General features: G+C 41.7%; 1 protein-coding gene across 4 annotated transcripts in view; it reads right to left on the bottom strand.

The window, feature by feature from the left end:
* Positions 1-15,706, bottom strand: part of TAMM41 (TAM41 mitochondrial translocator assembly and maintenance homolog) — a 46,681-nt gene that overhangs the window by 22,229 nt on the left and 8,746 nt on the right. For all 4 annotated transcript variants that reach the window (XR_011526866.1, XM_008538116.2, XM_008538117.2 and 1 more), the window contains exon 4: positions 10,488-10,638. Coding sequence is in view for 3 of the 4 variants with exons in the window: in XM_008538116.2 (XP_008536338.1) it covers positions 10,488-10,638 (151 nt within the window). In the remaining variant the exon portion in view is untranslated. The remainder of the gene's footprint in view (positions 1-10,487; positions 10,639-15,706) is intronic.

Below are 15,706 nucleotides of genomic sequence, written 5' to 3'. Positions count from 1 at the left end.
CCTAGAGCAAACTGTTGGCTTGTTCTAGAAAAATAAGATACTCACAAGTATGTACTTGAATAAGGAATAAAATATGCTGGGTTTCTAAGCTTCAAAGGACCAACTTACACACAATTTGGTGAAAAGCAGCTGGGGACAGCAAGCTTCAAAAAAACAGACTTAGAAACAACTCCTGGACCCTGACCTTTGTGGCATGAGGTCTAACTGCTCAGGCAGCGAGCAGAAGCAAGCTCTGGTCATAACAGCTGCTCGAATATGGGTTGACAAACTAATGGCAAGCAATAGGATACTGGAGTATATGACGAAGCCATTTGGTGTAAACCTCATTCAGCCTGACCTTGTTTCTTCCAAAAGGGCCTAAAGTGGCTGGTGAGCATACACCCTATATCTGCTTTAAGCATTTGCTAAGTCCCAAAGACAAGAACAAATGGCCTTAAGATAAAGATGCAACTTCCCCCACAATGGCATTTCCTTAAGGATAAGCATCTCTCCCTAGGCTAGGAACTGATTGCTGCGCCCACCCTGTGACCACCCAGCTTGAGACAGCAGACCTGCTACCTGCTGTGTGAATCACTGTGCTGTGCTGGCTAGGCAATCTTGTGACTGTTGTAAAAGGGACATTCCTATTATATGTGATGCATGCTCTTTGTTTCAGGATGGTATATAAGCACTCTCTACACCCCACTTCTTTGGTGCCCTTCCTTCCTTGGGGAAGGCAGGCCCTGGGCTAAGCCAGTCCTCAGATGTGGCTCATGATAAACTCACCCCCATTTTGATTTACAGATTGGTTATGGATTATTTTCGTCAATAGGATGAACTTATTTTTTCATTCTTATTTTAAAGGGAAAGAGAGTTCCACAGTTAAACTCTGGGACGACTGCTGGTGAGGGTGTAGAGAAACTGGTCCTTTCACATAATGCTGTTGACATCATTAACTGCTAAAATCCTTCTGGAAAGTGGGGAATGAAGAAACCTCATGTCTGGAAAGAAGCCCAAAGAAATAAACCCAAAGAGAGGTTAAGAGGAAACGTTCACTGGTGTCTGGTAAGTGCCAGGTGCCGTCCCAAGTGCTTTGTGCTATCACCTCATTCTGTCCACACAGCCATCCTCTCAGGTACATGCCATCCTATCCCCATTTAGCATCAAGGCAACAAAGACACAGACATGAAGTAACCTGCCTAAGACTTCCCAGGAAGTAAGCGAATACGCTACACACACACAACTAACCACTGAAGCACGATTTCTAATACTGAAATACTGCAAGCAACCCAACAAAAGGGGAATGGATAAGCTAGGACAGTATACCCATAACCTACCACAGAACAGTGTGTAACCATTAAAAATTACAGTGGGGGCCGGCTCTGTGGCCAAGTGGTTAAGTTCACACACTCTGCTTCGGTGGCCAGGGGTTGGCCAGTTCGGATCCTGGCCAGGGACCTATACACCACTCATCAAGCCATGCTGTGGCAGCATCCCACACAGAAGAACTAGAATGACCTACAACTAAGATATACAACTATGTACCGGGCTTTGGGGAGCAAAAAAAAAAAAAGAGGAAGACTGACAGATGTTAGCTCAGGGCCAACATTCCTCACCAAGAAGCATACTTAAAAGAAAGAAATGGAAATGGGTGCTAATATGATCCCATTTTAGAAAAAAAAATTACAGTAATCACACACAGCAAGATGGAAAATGATCATATAACAACATACAGTTAAGAAACCAGGATACAAAAGTACAAGAAAACAACTTTGTAAAAAAACAGGAAAAACAAGACAAAGGGACTATATAAAAATAGGTATTTTTGCTCTAATAAGATACACATTTATTGTGGCCTTTTTTATGTGTATGCTTTACACTTACTATCTCATTCAGTGCGGGCAAAGCCTCATAAAGGAGGTCCTAATTATTCCCAATTTTGCAGATGAGGAGATGAAGTGCAAAGTAACCTGTCCACGGTCCAGCCATCCTCTCAGAATCAGAGAAGTGACATCTTAGGTGACTAGTTTTCCTCTATCATTTCCCTCACTTCCGTAATGGTGGCATATTACTTCTAGCATTTTTAAATAAATTCACAGGATGCACAGACATGATGTCTTGGCAAATGTGAGTGGAAAGGCAGCTGGGTTACCCTTCAGTTGTGTAAGTCCTTATATTTTTATTTAGAGCCTATAAATGGATTCCATGAATCCCTGAAGGGATGAAATGTCATCAAACTCGGAATCGAACCTTGCCGGCTCTGAAGTGAAAGATCAATTTGCAGCACTGTAGAGTTCTAAATATTTGGGTCATTTCCCCTCTTTCTATATGTTCAACAAACAAAAAGTTCTTATATTTTAGATGGTAACTTTCCGAGAGAGGGACGGTATTTTAATGTAAAAGCAAATGAATCCAAATCCTCTCCAAAAGAACACGCTATGATTGAAGGGCCTGGAAAATACTATGGACTCTGAGAACAAGGACGGACTTATTCACCTCTGCATCCCCAGCCCCTTGTGTACTGCCTGGCACATGGAAGGCACGTCAATAAATGCCTGCGGAATTGAATTTCTCCAACCGCTCTGCAGCAGAACCAGTGTGGCCACAGGGAATAGCAAAGCAAATGGGCTTATTACCCGCTTCTTCAGAACAAAATGAATAAAATCGTAGGCACAGCATGAACCAGCAACTGATCATAAGAATGAATTTTTCCTACCTCCAGAGATATATTTGCAACAAAACACAGGGATTGAGAAAAGCAACGGTGACTTTTACTTTATACCTCTACTGATGGGTTTAACTCTTGACTGCTCAAGGCAGAGAACTGCCAGTCTAACACAATGGGGAACCAAAAGGGTAATCGCTGTTGACTTTGAAAACAGACAAACTCAAAGGCTTGGAGACCATCTGTAGCTGTCCTGCTCTGTGATTCCGGCATGCCGCCAGTGGTCAGGGGCCTCACTATGAACACACGGATGTGAGGGACGAGTAGTCAGTGGAAAGGCTTTCAAGTCTGGCAACGTCCCACGGTGCCTGGAGTCAAGTCACTTACCTTCCTGAGTCAATTTCCTTCTCTGTAAAATGGCTGTAACAATCATACTAACCTCACAAGGTTGCTTTTAGATAGAGATTACTTAAAGTATTAGAGGATGCTTTGTAAACTGTAAAGTGGAAATTATTGTTGTTATGATGTGTATTTGGGATGGGCAAAAGATGGAGGGTACAGGAAGCCCTGAGACTTTGAAGATGATGACCGGCTAACTCTTTTCCTCTTTTGTTTTTTTTTTAAAGATTTTATTTTCCTTCTTCTCCCCAAAGCCCCCCAGTACATAGTTGTATATTTTTAGTTGTGGGTCCTAGTTGTGGCGTGTGGAACGTCGTCTCAGCGTGGCCTGATGAGCGGTGCCATGTCCACGCCCAGGATACGAACCAGCAAAACCCTGGGCTGCCGAAGCAGAGTGTGCAAACTTAACCCCTCAGCCACAGGGCGGCCCCACCCTCTTAAACTAACTGAAATAGTGCTGCCATCTCAGTCCAATAAATATTTGGGTAGCTACTATGTTCTAGGAGCTGTACTAGACAGTGGAGAAACAAAGATATAGGCCCTACCTCAGGCAGCAAGTGACATGAAAACAGATCATTTCAGTGCAGGTTCCAGAAGTGGGTATTTCTTATGTGGTAACATTTAAGAACAGTAGGGCAAACTGGATGTTGATATGGCAAAATAATATTCATTTCTAAGTGTTTTTTTGAGAGATAACTCACATACCATAAAATTCACCCATGAAAAGTATATTCAGTGTTTTTTAGCTCATTTATAGGGTTATGTAACCATCTAATTTGAGAACATTTAAGCCTCCCTAAAAGAAACCCTGTAGCTATTAGCATTCACTTCCCATCTCCCCCAACCTCTCTACCACCAGCTCGAGGCAAAGAGTAATCCACTTTCTGTCTATAGATTTGCCTATTCTGGACATTTTATATACATGGAATTGTACAATAAATGGTCTTTTATGACTTAGCATAATGTTTTCAAAGTTCATCACGTTGTACCAGTACTTCATTCCTATTTATGGCTAAACAAAATTCCATTGTATGGATGCACCACATTTTATTTATCCACTCCTTTGATGGACATTTGGGTTGTTTCCACTTTTTGGCTATTTATTATGAATAATGCTGATATGAACGTTTGCTTACGAGTTCTCACATGGACACACATTCTCCTTTCTCTTGGGTAGATCCTAGGAGTAGAACTGCTGGGTCAAATGGTAACTCCATGTTTAATATTTTGAGGAACTGCCAGCCTGTTTTCCAAAGTGGCTGCACCATTTTACATTCACACCAGCAATTTATGATTAAGGCAGTATTTCCAGGGGCAGTCTAATGTGCCATTCCAAACACATCCTCAAAAGTTATCTCCATGGCTGCAGAAAAGACACCATATCACACTCACCAACATGTGGACGAGAGTGAGATACGAATGAATGGTTGATGCACTTGGTGATACAAATTTGAATCACTTTTTCTTTTCCACACTTTAGAGAACACAAAATGGATGGGTGAAGGGAGGGATGGGTGGAATCAGCTTTACAATACTGGTTCAGGAAGGAACCAATATCACAATCATTCATCATTCATTTGTAAATAGTTACTGAGCACCTAGTATGTCTCAGGTACCACAGTTAGCATTGGGGTAAAGGGAGCAAAAGAAGACAAAAATTCCTGCCCTCTGCATTCCAGCAGTGGAACAAAGACCAAAGACACACACACACACATACAAACAAACAGTATTCAAACAGCTGAAAGAGCTATAGAGAAAACACAAGCAGAGAAAGATGACAGAGTAGGAGGGTGAGCAACGTGGGTCCCTGGGAGAAGTGTCCCAGGTGAGAACCAGAAATGTCACCTGCCATGACAGACAGACCCTTGGTAGAACAGTGAAGGGTTACGAGCAAGGGTTCTAGGGGCCGGCCCCGTGGCTGAGTGGTGAAGTTCGTGTGCTCTGCTTCGGTGGCCCAGGGTTTCGCTGGTTCGAATTCTGGGCGCAGACATGGCACCGCTCATCAGGCCATGCTGAGGAGGCATACCACATGCTACAGCTAGAAGGACCCACAACTAAAAATATACAACTATGTACCTGGGTGCTTTGAGGGGGAAAAAGAAAAATAAAATCTTTGAAAAAAAAAAAGAGCAAGGGATCTAGAACCAGATGCCTGTGTTCAAATCCTAGCTTGGCACTTACAAGTTACATGACACAGGGTAAGCTACTTAACTTCTCTGGCCTTTGGTATCCTCCAGTGTACAATGGAAGTGCTAACAGTAACTTGTTTATAAGTCTCAGGGATTACTTGAGAAAATACCTGTAAAACACTTAGAACAGTACCTGACACACAGTCAGTGTCCTTAAACGTTAGATGTTATTAATAACATCGCTTTAAAAGTGCTGCATTCTCAGAAATTAACAAGTGACTACTGGGTACAAAGAATTCCAATGAAGACTTCAGCAAAAGCCCAAGCATGCCAAGCATAGAGAAATATGCTTCCAGATTCCTGAAACAGTCAATCCCCAATATGCAGGTCAGCCAATGACACTGCTTGCAAGCTTTCAGATGGTATGACTGTCATGTAATAAATCTTAAGAGTTCTCACTCTAGAGAAAAAGTTTCTTCATTGGCTTCTACCAGGATCCAGAAATGGGGATGTTTACTCACACTTTGGAGTGCTGGCACCCATTTCTAATATTTTTCTCCAAGAATCACTCAACTGGCAACTTCCTCACTGCTTTGTCTTATTCCTAGAAGGAGCTGAGCCTGTGTTCAGACAATCTGGCACTGAAAGAAACCTACTCTCTCCTACAGGAGCATGTTGGAAGGCGTCCTGCATTCCTTAAGGACTGTAAAGGGCCAAATGAATCAGGCTGTCAAGCTTCAATCCACCTGATCTAAGTAATCCGCTAATTTTGACAGGAGTTATTTGTCAACATGTAACAAGTTTTATAACTCTTATAACTGAAAACATAATTCCACTTTGGAGAATATGTTCAAGGGAGTTAGTGGCCCCCACACCCCCTTCCGCTACCGAAGTAATTTGTCCAAAGAGTTTCACAGCAGTGTCAGAAACAAAACAGTGATAAAGGAAGCCAACCTGAGTGTCCACCAACCACTGAAAGACTGGACAAATAATGGTGTCCCAACCCAAGGAAAACCTAAGCAGCCGACAACAATACACAATACTAGTAAGAAATAGCAACAGCAACCCTTTTCTGAGCAGTACCTATCAATGAAGTAGGATGCTGGGGGCTTGGAAGAGTGCTTGGCATGGGAGACCCACGATTCTTTGCTAAATGAATAAAACTGTTCCCTGTTTTTGGTCTCTCTCCCTCCTGCACAGTGCTGGGAAAATTATCTTTCTACAACAACAAATCTTAGACCATCTTGCAATGCTTGAAACCTTCTATGACGCCTAGCTGTGTACAGGTTGTCAACTTCCAATGTCCTTTAACTTTGTATTCAATGCCCTGCTCAACCTGGCCTGGGTCTAACCTCTTCTCCAAAATACCAGAAGCAGAGAAGTTAAATGGTTAAGAGCGTAGGCTAAAATTCCAGCCCTACCATCTACTAACCTACTGGACAAGTGACGTTAGACAGGTAATCTCCCTGGGCCTCAGTTTTCTCATCTGTAAAATGAGCGGTAATAGAGCACTCAAATCAAAGGGGTGTCACAAGGATAACAAAACTACTTATTACATCAAAAGCATTCAGAGTTGTTTCTGGCACACAATAATAAATGCCATTTCCTTCTGCCAAAAGCCATGAACTTCAGTCACCCCAATCTACTCCATCTTCCCTAAACAAGCCATGCTCTGAATTTCACAAGCCCGGGCCTTTTCCACCCCTGTTGTTTTTAAGTCTATCACTGACTCACTGTGACTGTGTAAGTTCGTTAATGTGAAATTACATCTTAATTCTTTAGAACGCATGGGATGCTGATTCACTTGATAAATGTTAAACCAGGATCATTACCTAAAATTAGTCATTTTAATAGTTTGTATTTACATAAGAAAGTTCAAAGTGACCCTTTAAAGTTCATTTGGTTTTCTTTTTCTGCTTACTTAAATGCTGACTTCTAAGAATAACTGAAGAATTGGAAAGCTTTGCTCCTCCCCAATTTTGCAGGCTCTCATTTGCCACCTACTCCTTTCTCACCATCACTCACAACAATAATGCCATAAATCCTGACTCCAGGGCAGTCAAAGTGAGCCTTAAATACTGTATAAAATGTAAGGGGCTATTATTACTACTACTATTGCTGCTTGCCTCTGCCAGTGTTTACCGGCAGGAACATGTCCAACAACACCGAGAGGGACTGCTTCCTCTGTCCCAGCCCTCCCCTCCCCCCACCTTTCCAGGGAGAAACGGTGAACTTCACAGGTTAAGGACAACATATTATCTCTCAACTGGAAACAGGTGGAAAATAAATGTCAAAGTTGCAAATGAAAATGAGATTGGTGGACAATTTGAAGTTTGGAATATTCTGAGGGCTTGGGAGGTTTGGGTGCTTTGTGGAAGGATAGAAACCAGTCAGTGCCGATACTGGGTTCTCAGAAGCCTAAGAAAGGCAGGAGGAAAGGCCTGCTTTTCAACACATCACCTGGGGCAAGTCTCATACCTAAGAAAGACAGTTACCTGCAGGGCCTAGATCCTTCCTGGCCTCGCTACTCTAGTCTAGTTCCATCACACTATGGACTAGACAACCATTAATCAGACCGCGCCCTGCCTTAGGAACACCTTCATACATAACGACTCAATGGGAAAACATGTTCCGAGTTCTAAACAACTGGCTTAGAGAAGGCCTTTTGGAAAACGCCTCAGTCATAAGCTAGGGACTGCACAGAGTTGGAACTGGCTCCCTCTAGGGAGGATCTGCCAAGTATCGTGTCCTAAGTTTTGCAGTAAAAAGAAGCCAACTTCACTGAAATGAGTAATGTAGGATACTTGGCCAAATTCTCAGATCCAAATCTGGGTTAAGCAATAAAAAACATAATGGCAAGAAAACCAGAGGAGACTGGATGACAAATGGGAGAGGCTGGAAGCTGAGAAAGCTGTAGTCAGACACACCGAAGTTTGAAACCAGGCTTGGAGGGAGCAACTCACTTTCCCCTACTGCTCTTTTCCCGACAGCCTGGGGCTGACTCCGTATCACTATTGAGATCTCAGCTCAGGTATCTCAGATCCCTCAGAGGGCCTTCCCTGACAGTGCACTGTAAAGACAGCCCTGCCCTCATCCTGATTTATTTTCTTCTCTTTATAGCACTGAAATTACTTTATTGCTTCTTTATTGTCTGTCTCTCCTAAAAGAACATAAACTCCATGAGGAGTTTTACTCGTGTCCTGCTCACTAAGGTACACCTAGGCCTTGGCACAGTGTGGCACATGGAAGGCACACAATAAATATCTGGTGAATAAATAGGGCTGTTGTGTGAGGATTCAATGATGGAATAAACGATCTATCTATCTACTCACCTACCTACTGATCTGTGTCTGGTACAGTGTTACTACCCAGCAGCCCTTATTAAATGTTATAAAGGAAGCCAAACAGAAGATGACACTGCTATGAGTCAGCAAGCATTCACTGATCAATTTGTATACGCCTCACAGCTCAGGATAAACCAGGAGCACAAAACACAGTGCTTCCAGGAGGCAAAGCAAAACTCCGCTAAAGACTGACAGCAGCCTGAACGCTAACTTAAAGTCTGCAAATAGGTAAAAGCAGTTATGTGAGTGGATAAACTTCTTCAGTCAATGTTCAGAATTTATACAGAACTCCTCGAATCCACCTAACACTATGCTGATGTTGATTACGTGGGAAAAAACAGAGGAGTGGCAGTGGGGTGGGAAAGCAGAGAACGGTTTGGCATCTTCTCCCACAAAGTCAATAAAGGGCTCCAGTCCATCAGCATTACATTTCTGTGAAATCTTACCTGTACAGGGATTCAGAAGAAGAGTATACTGCTTTTGCAATATTTTGAGCATAGAGTTCTTTGACTCATATATAAAAATTGAGAAAGAGGTATTTATTTAAGAAAGTAGTTTTCAACCTGTTTTTTAAATAGCAGAGTACTTTCGTGTAAATGAAATTTCACATGGGTCCTTAATACATTAAACAGATCAGCACAGCACTCGCCTGGTTGGAGCAAGGGTGAGGAAGGGTCTCCATCTTCTCAGCATTCCCCTCACCCTTGGAGGGAGCCCCTAACATCTCTGAGGAACACAACTGGTTTAAGGGGAAAGGGAAAGGAAGTCAGTATTTAGACAAGTAAATAAACGAATGGGAAGAGGGGAAAGCTTTCCTTAACGCGGAGGAAGGGCGCAGCTGGAAGGTCATCGCTTTGCAACCATCACGGCAAGGACTGGTTCAAGCAAGAGTCATCAACGGATGCTCAACCCCAGGAGGGACAGTTTGATAAGAAGCAGCATATTCCCATGATGCTCAAATTTCTCCCCATAGATTGCTCAGAAGGGAGCTTGTGCTTATCAGGGCACAAACATCACTGGTCCGTAGACTTCAAAAATGTGAATGTCATATAAGACAAAGAAAGGCTGTCTTTGTAAGACAAAGAAAAGCTGAAGAAGCGTTCCAGATTGCAAGATAAAAGAGACATGGTATCTAAATAGAATATATGATCCTTGGCTGGACCATGTACTGGAGGGAAACAAATACTATAAAGGACATTACTGGGACAATAATTCGGAATACCGATCATCAATTTGATAAAAGTACTGTTATTGGTATTAAACTTTCTGAATTTGATACTGTACTGTGGTTATGTAAGAGAATGTCCTTGTTCTTAGGAATCATATACAGAAGAATATGGTCTAACGGGGACATGCTATGTATGACCTACTCTCAAACAGTTGAGAAAGAAATACAGAATACAGCGTATTTACATATCCAGGGAGAGCAGTGGTTCTCAAAGTAGGATCCCTGGAGGATCATCAGCATCATCCAGGAACCTGCTAGAAATGCAAATTTTGGGGCTCCACCCCAGACCTGCTAAATCAGCTGCCTGGGGTGGGCCCAGGCGTCTGTTTTAACAAGCCTCCAGGGGATTCTGATACACACTAACATTTGAAAACCACTGATACAGAAAGAATGATAAAACAAAGGTGGTAAAATGTTAAAATCAGTAAATCTGGGGAAAGTGTAGAGAAGTATAGGGGAGTTTTCTGTATTATTATGGAAACTTTACTGAAAGTTTGAAATTGTTTCAAAATAAAAATTAACAACAATAAAAAGATTACCCCGGGGTACAGGGTACAGACGTGGAAAGGAAGAGGCCTTGGAGGCAAATCACGGGGCTCTCTGCCGTAACCTGCGCAGGAAGTGATGGGATCAGAACCAAGGCTGCTGCAACTCCAGTGTAGGCTGAGGAGGCGGGATGTCTGCACGGCTCTCAAACAGCAGATCTCCTTCTTGCAGAAAATATGGGCATCAAACCTACTAACCTGAATAGGAGAGTCCGGCAATTTCTAGGAAGAGGTCTTCTTCAGAAAAGCTTTCGGGGAGCATGAGGAAAGCAGTGGTCACAGCACTCCTGAGGTTCTTATCGAGGGCTGACCTAAGAGCAACATTCTCATTCATCGCTATGATTTTCACCTGAAAGAACCAGAACATTCAGAAGAAAAATTCCACAAGCGGACTGGTGCTCAAGCTCTGGGCTTACACACGCGCTGGAACTGTCCCAAACTCGAGCCCTGAAGATCCTGGAATACTAGGCCAGCTGATAGGAAATAGTTATTATTTGAATAAGTAATCCCAGAGTCTGTTCTATGCCAAAATCAGAGAAATCATGACACAGGAAAGAAAACAAAATAAATATTTCTCTTAAATGAGGAAACTCTCCATGAGTTTTGAAAAAAAGAAGTCAGCACAAAAGAATAAATGTCTTTTGAGAAATTTAATATCTTTTTATTTTATAATTTCATTGTTCTTCACTTAATTTTATGATGGACAAAGGCATTTTACTTCTTTTTTTTTTTTTTTGAGGACGATTATCCCTGAGCTAACTGCCGCCAATCCTCTTCTTTTTGCTGAGGAAGGCTGGCCTTGAGCTAACATCCATGCCCATCTTCCTCTACTTTATATGTGGGATGCCTACCACAGCACGGCTTGCCAAGCAGTGCCATGTCTGCACCCGGGATCCAAACCAGCAAACCCTGGGCCGCCGAAGCGGAACGTGCGCTCTTAACCGCTGTGCCACCAGGCCGGCCCCTACTTCTTTATTTAGAACACATCTCTGTTCTTATCCATACATAACCTGAGCAGTTCATGCTCTATTTAGAACTGATTTTGAACTTGACTAAGGAAAAAGGAAAGAAAATTAGCTACAGCACGAAGAACATAGGTTTTAGGGATAGGTATGGGCTCAAGTCCAGGTATTTACTAGCTGTGTGAATCTGGGCAAATTACTTAACTTCTCTGAACGTAAGTCCTCATCTATAAAATGGAGATAACAGGTGTGCATCAAAGAATTGTTATAAAGATGGAATGAGATAATAAATGTAAAGTGCCTAATGTACAGGTGAATGCCTTAATCAATTAAAAGGATTTTTCTCCTGAATACACAGCAGAAGCTACTGTCTTTGACTTTCCCCAAATCCATTAAAATACAAATTTCTCCAGTCTGCTCTGAGATTCTCAGTTTTAAAGAGTGCACTGTAGTTAAAAGAACGTGTTCAGGTCCCAGCTCCACCTCCTACTAGCTCTGTGACTATGGGCATAATTCCTTATCAGTAAAATGCGGCTCATGACAGAATCAAGCTCATAAGGTTGCCGGGAAAATTAAATGAGATATTGCATATGAACCCTTAGCTGAAGTGAGCTTCCTTGTGTTTCCTGGTGCACAAGGCATGAGTTTCTCTGGCCCAAAGTTCTCTCCCCTTTAGTGAGCATCGGAATCACCTGGAGGGCTTGTTGCAACATGTTAATAGGCCCACCCTCCAGAGTGTCTGATTCAGGGGGCCTGGGTGAGGCCTGAAAATGTACATTTCTTACCAGTTCCCAGGTAATGTTGATGCTGCCGGTGCAGAGACCACATTGTGAGAACCCCTGCTCTAGGGTACAGACTTAGAAGCAGAATTGCCAAATTGCTCTCCGGAGTGGTTGTGCCAATTTGCACTCCTGCCATAATCTTTTTAAACCATCATGCTGCTTCTGACTGATTTTCTAAGCAAGGAAAGGGTCTAGAAGACCCTAATAAGGACTTCCGTATATCTGAAATGTACCCACCATCTCTAAACCATTTAGTGCTATCACCAAATTTTCCTCTTAGTCTAGAAAATAGAGCTTAAGTTGCCTTTTGTCAAACAGGGATCATTTCTGACAAAATTAAGATGGCACATAAAAGAGACAAATATTGTGAGAAATTCCAAATTAAAATGTTATTAGCAAGGAAAGAGAAAGATGTATATCTCAAAGTAGTTTCTTCTCTTTTTTCTTAATTGTAAAAAGAAATATTATAAAACATAACTATTTTATAAATCAGTCTTAAGACCCTAAATTCTATCTTTTATTTTTGTCCCTACTTTTTTTCTAAGGGAATATTTATAACATAAAAAACTCTCATATGGTAAGTCATGCTGATTTACTCAATACTACCACCTCCTCCCTCGTAATTACAAGGGCTTATTAGCTCTTAATTAAGCCTTTCAGCACTTGGGTGAGTTTAGTATTATTGCAATCATCTGCAGAAAGTAAAACCGAAGAGGAGCCCGGTAGCATGACTTGCCCAAGGTTGCATCATGAGTTGATGGCAAAAATCAGGGTAACACCCTTATACTTGGCAAATCCAGCTCTAAATATTTTGAATTATTCTCACGCATTCAGTTAGGGATCTGTTCTGGTTAACTTTTTTTTTTTTTAAAGATTTTTTTTTTTCCTTTTTTCTCCCCAAAGCCCCCCTGTACATAGTTGTATATTCTTCATTGTGGGTCCTTCTAGTTGTGGTATGTGGGATGCTGCCTCAGCGTGGTCTGATGAGCAGTGCCATGTCCGCGCCCAGGATTCGAACCAACGAAACACTGGGCCGCCTGCAGCGGAGCGCGCGAACTTAACCACTCGGCCACGGGGCCAGCCCCCTGTTCTGGTTAACTTTTTATCTTGAAAGATGATTAAAACAAATGGTGAAATCCTAAAGTAACTCCTATGTTTACGCCTTGAATAACTTCTCCAAACCTGTCTTCCATAAAGAATCATGGATCTAGGGGGCAACCTCCTCATCTGACTAACAGGGAAACTGAGGCACCAAGGATTAAAAGATTTCCCCATGAGAAGCAGTGGCTGGACGAGGACAAAGGTCCCTGATTTCTCCAGAGCTCCTTCCACAACCCTGTGAAGCCTCTTTACCTCCAGGTTCTCCTCAACAATTCTTCATCCTCTCTCTTTTTGGTGGCTTTACAGAAACTTAATGAAAACAGAAGCTATTCTGAGATGCTAACAAATCAAAGATGCAAAAAAAGAGTGAGTGCTTGGGAAAATTTTCCTATTTAACGAAATGCCATTTGTTCTCCAAGAAAGTTGTTCTACTTAGGTTGTAAAAAAGCAGTCTGCTATTGAAGGTTAAGAGAGTGAAAATAAAAGCAGCCTCACTCAAAGGGAAACTGTCAATTCAGAAGACTCTGCCACTGTCCTGCTCTGGTTGTCCAGTGTGAGGTGAACCAGGAGCTGGTCTCAGTAACACTGCTATTTGTCGTTCAGAAAGAAAAGCCAGTGAACTCCTGGGACACTGCCAGAGAGGCCTGAGAGAAAAAGAAAGTCCTCAGATTTGTGAATAGCTGTTTGTATCTTACTGGGAATGCCCCGACCTGAACCGCACAGGCAGCATCAGCACGACTGCCAAGGGGAAAATCTTTACTGAGAGGAAGGGGCAACACTCGAGGGGGCTTGCAAAAGCCCAACTCAAGAGATTTGTGAGTACCTTTCAAGACACAACAAGAGAAAGTCACTGTGGCTCTCTAACACAGGTCACAGGGAGAGAGAACTCGAATTGCAGAGTGAAGTCACAGTCACAAAGAACACAGCCCTACCTACTCTTCAAATACTCCACTAACCAATGACACTTCCGCAGACGTTTTCCATCACAAATGACCAAAAGGCTAATCTGTCCAAACGGTGTTGCTCGAGAGCCGAGAAAGAACAAGGAACATTAGAGCTGGATGAAAACTTACTAATTATCTACCTGGTGGACTGTGGGCTCTTCCAGGACACGCAATGTGGTGCTATTTTACTCCTTTGGCATACACAGAGGAGAAACTTTGTTGTCTTTTGAATAAGAAAATGAATGGCACAATCTTTGCATTTCAAAGGCTAGAGGCCCAAGGATTTGCTCACAGCTGGGCAGAGCCAAGACTAAGCAGCCAGGTTTTCCAACTCCCATACAGGGATCTTTTATACCATTGGGACTCTTCTATTCACAAAAGTAAATCAATAAAGCTACAATATAGTGATGGTTGCAAAACTGTGGATATACTGATACCCGTTGAATTGTACACTTTAAATGGTTGAAGTATGGTATGTGAATTATATCTCAATAAAGCAATTATTTAGAAAAGCTATATTACTAGCAAATAGAAAATATATTGCAATGAATGCATTAAAATCTTAACACAGCGGCAAAACACCATTGTATGCCAACATGGATGCTTTAAAAATTCTAGCCAAATTATCTATATGCTAAAATAATATTAAATACAAAAATCCAAACTTATGTTAAATAAATTAGGGAAATGACTATTAATATTACTTTATAGTTCTTTTGACTTAAAAAAGGATTGATCACAAGGTTCTATTAAATACTTAAAATTTCATGGTTCTTTACTTGGAAGATGACTCAGAAACTTAAGTCTGCACTAGAAATAAAAAAGGGTTAACTCCTGAACTATGAGGTAAGTTAAAGGTAAAGTATGACAGAAATTTAATTTACATTCAACTTTTTCCAGAAATGTCCATCTTTTTAAGCAAGGTAGTCCTTTACATTTCTTTTTGTTTTTTTTCTTTTTTTGTGGGCAAGATTGGCCCTGAGCTAACATCTGTTTGCCAGTCTTCCTCTTTTGTTTCTTTTTTCCCTGCTTGAGGAAGATGGTCCCTGAGCTAATATCCACGCCAATCTTCCTCTACTTTGTATATGGGATGCCGCCACAGCATGGCTTGATGAGTGGTGTGTAGATCCACACCCAGGATATGAACTGCAAACCCTGGGCCACCAAAGTGGAATGATCTTAACCACTACGCCACTGGGCTGGCCCCTCTTTTTTCTTTTACTAATAAACTTTATTTTTTAGAGCAGTTTAGATGACAGCAAAACTGAATGTAAAGTAAAGAGAGTTCCCAAATATCTTCTGTATATTCCTTTAAATTGCTGGCGATTGAGAAATTCTATTCTATTTGCAATGTGGAAGATAATTTTAGAGCTCTAGACAATATAATTTAATGTAGCTTCTTTTTTTAAAACACACAAAAACAAAGAATTCACTCATATTATTACAATTCTTTCTTAAGACATTCACCCATTTTTGGGGTCCAAAATGCTACCGACACTTTCTTTTCATCAGATTTATTCATTTGATTAATATTTGCTGCCACCTAGAGGTGAAAATAGTTTGTGTAAAGATAGTTATCACTGAGAATTTTCTGGTCAACAGTGATTTCCACTAGAAAGGAAACCAGG

Source organism: Equus przewalskii, chromosome 15, assembly GCF_037783145.1.
Source record: "Equus przewalskii isolate Varuska chromosome 15, EquPr2, whole genome shotgun sequence".
In the NCBI taxonomy this organism is placed as follows: Eukaryota; Metazoa; Chordata; class Mammalia; order Perissodactyla; family Equidae; genus Equus; species Equus przewalskii.
This window is presented reverse-complemented; position numbering and strand designations above follow the sequence as displayed.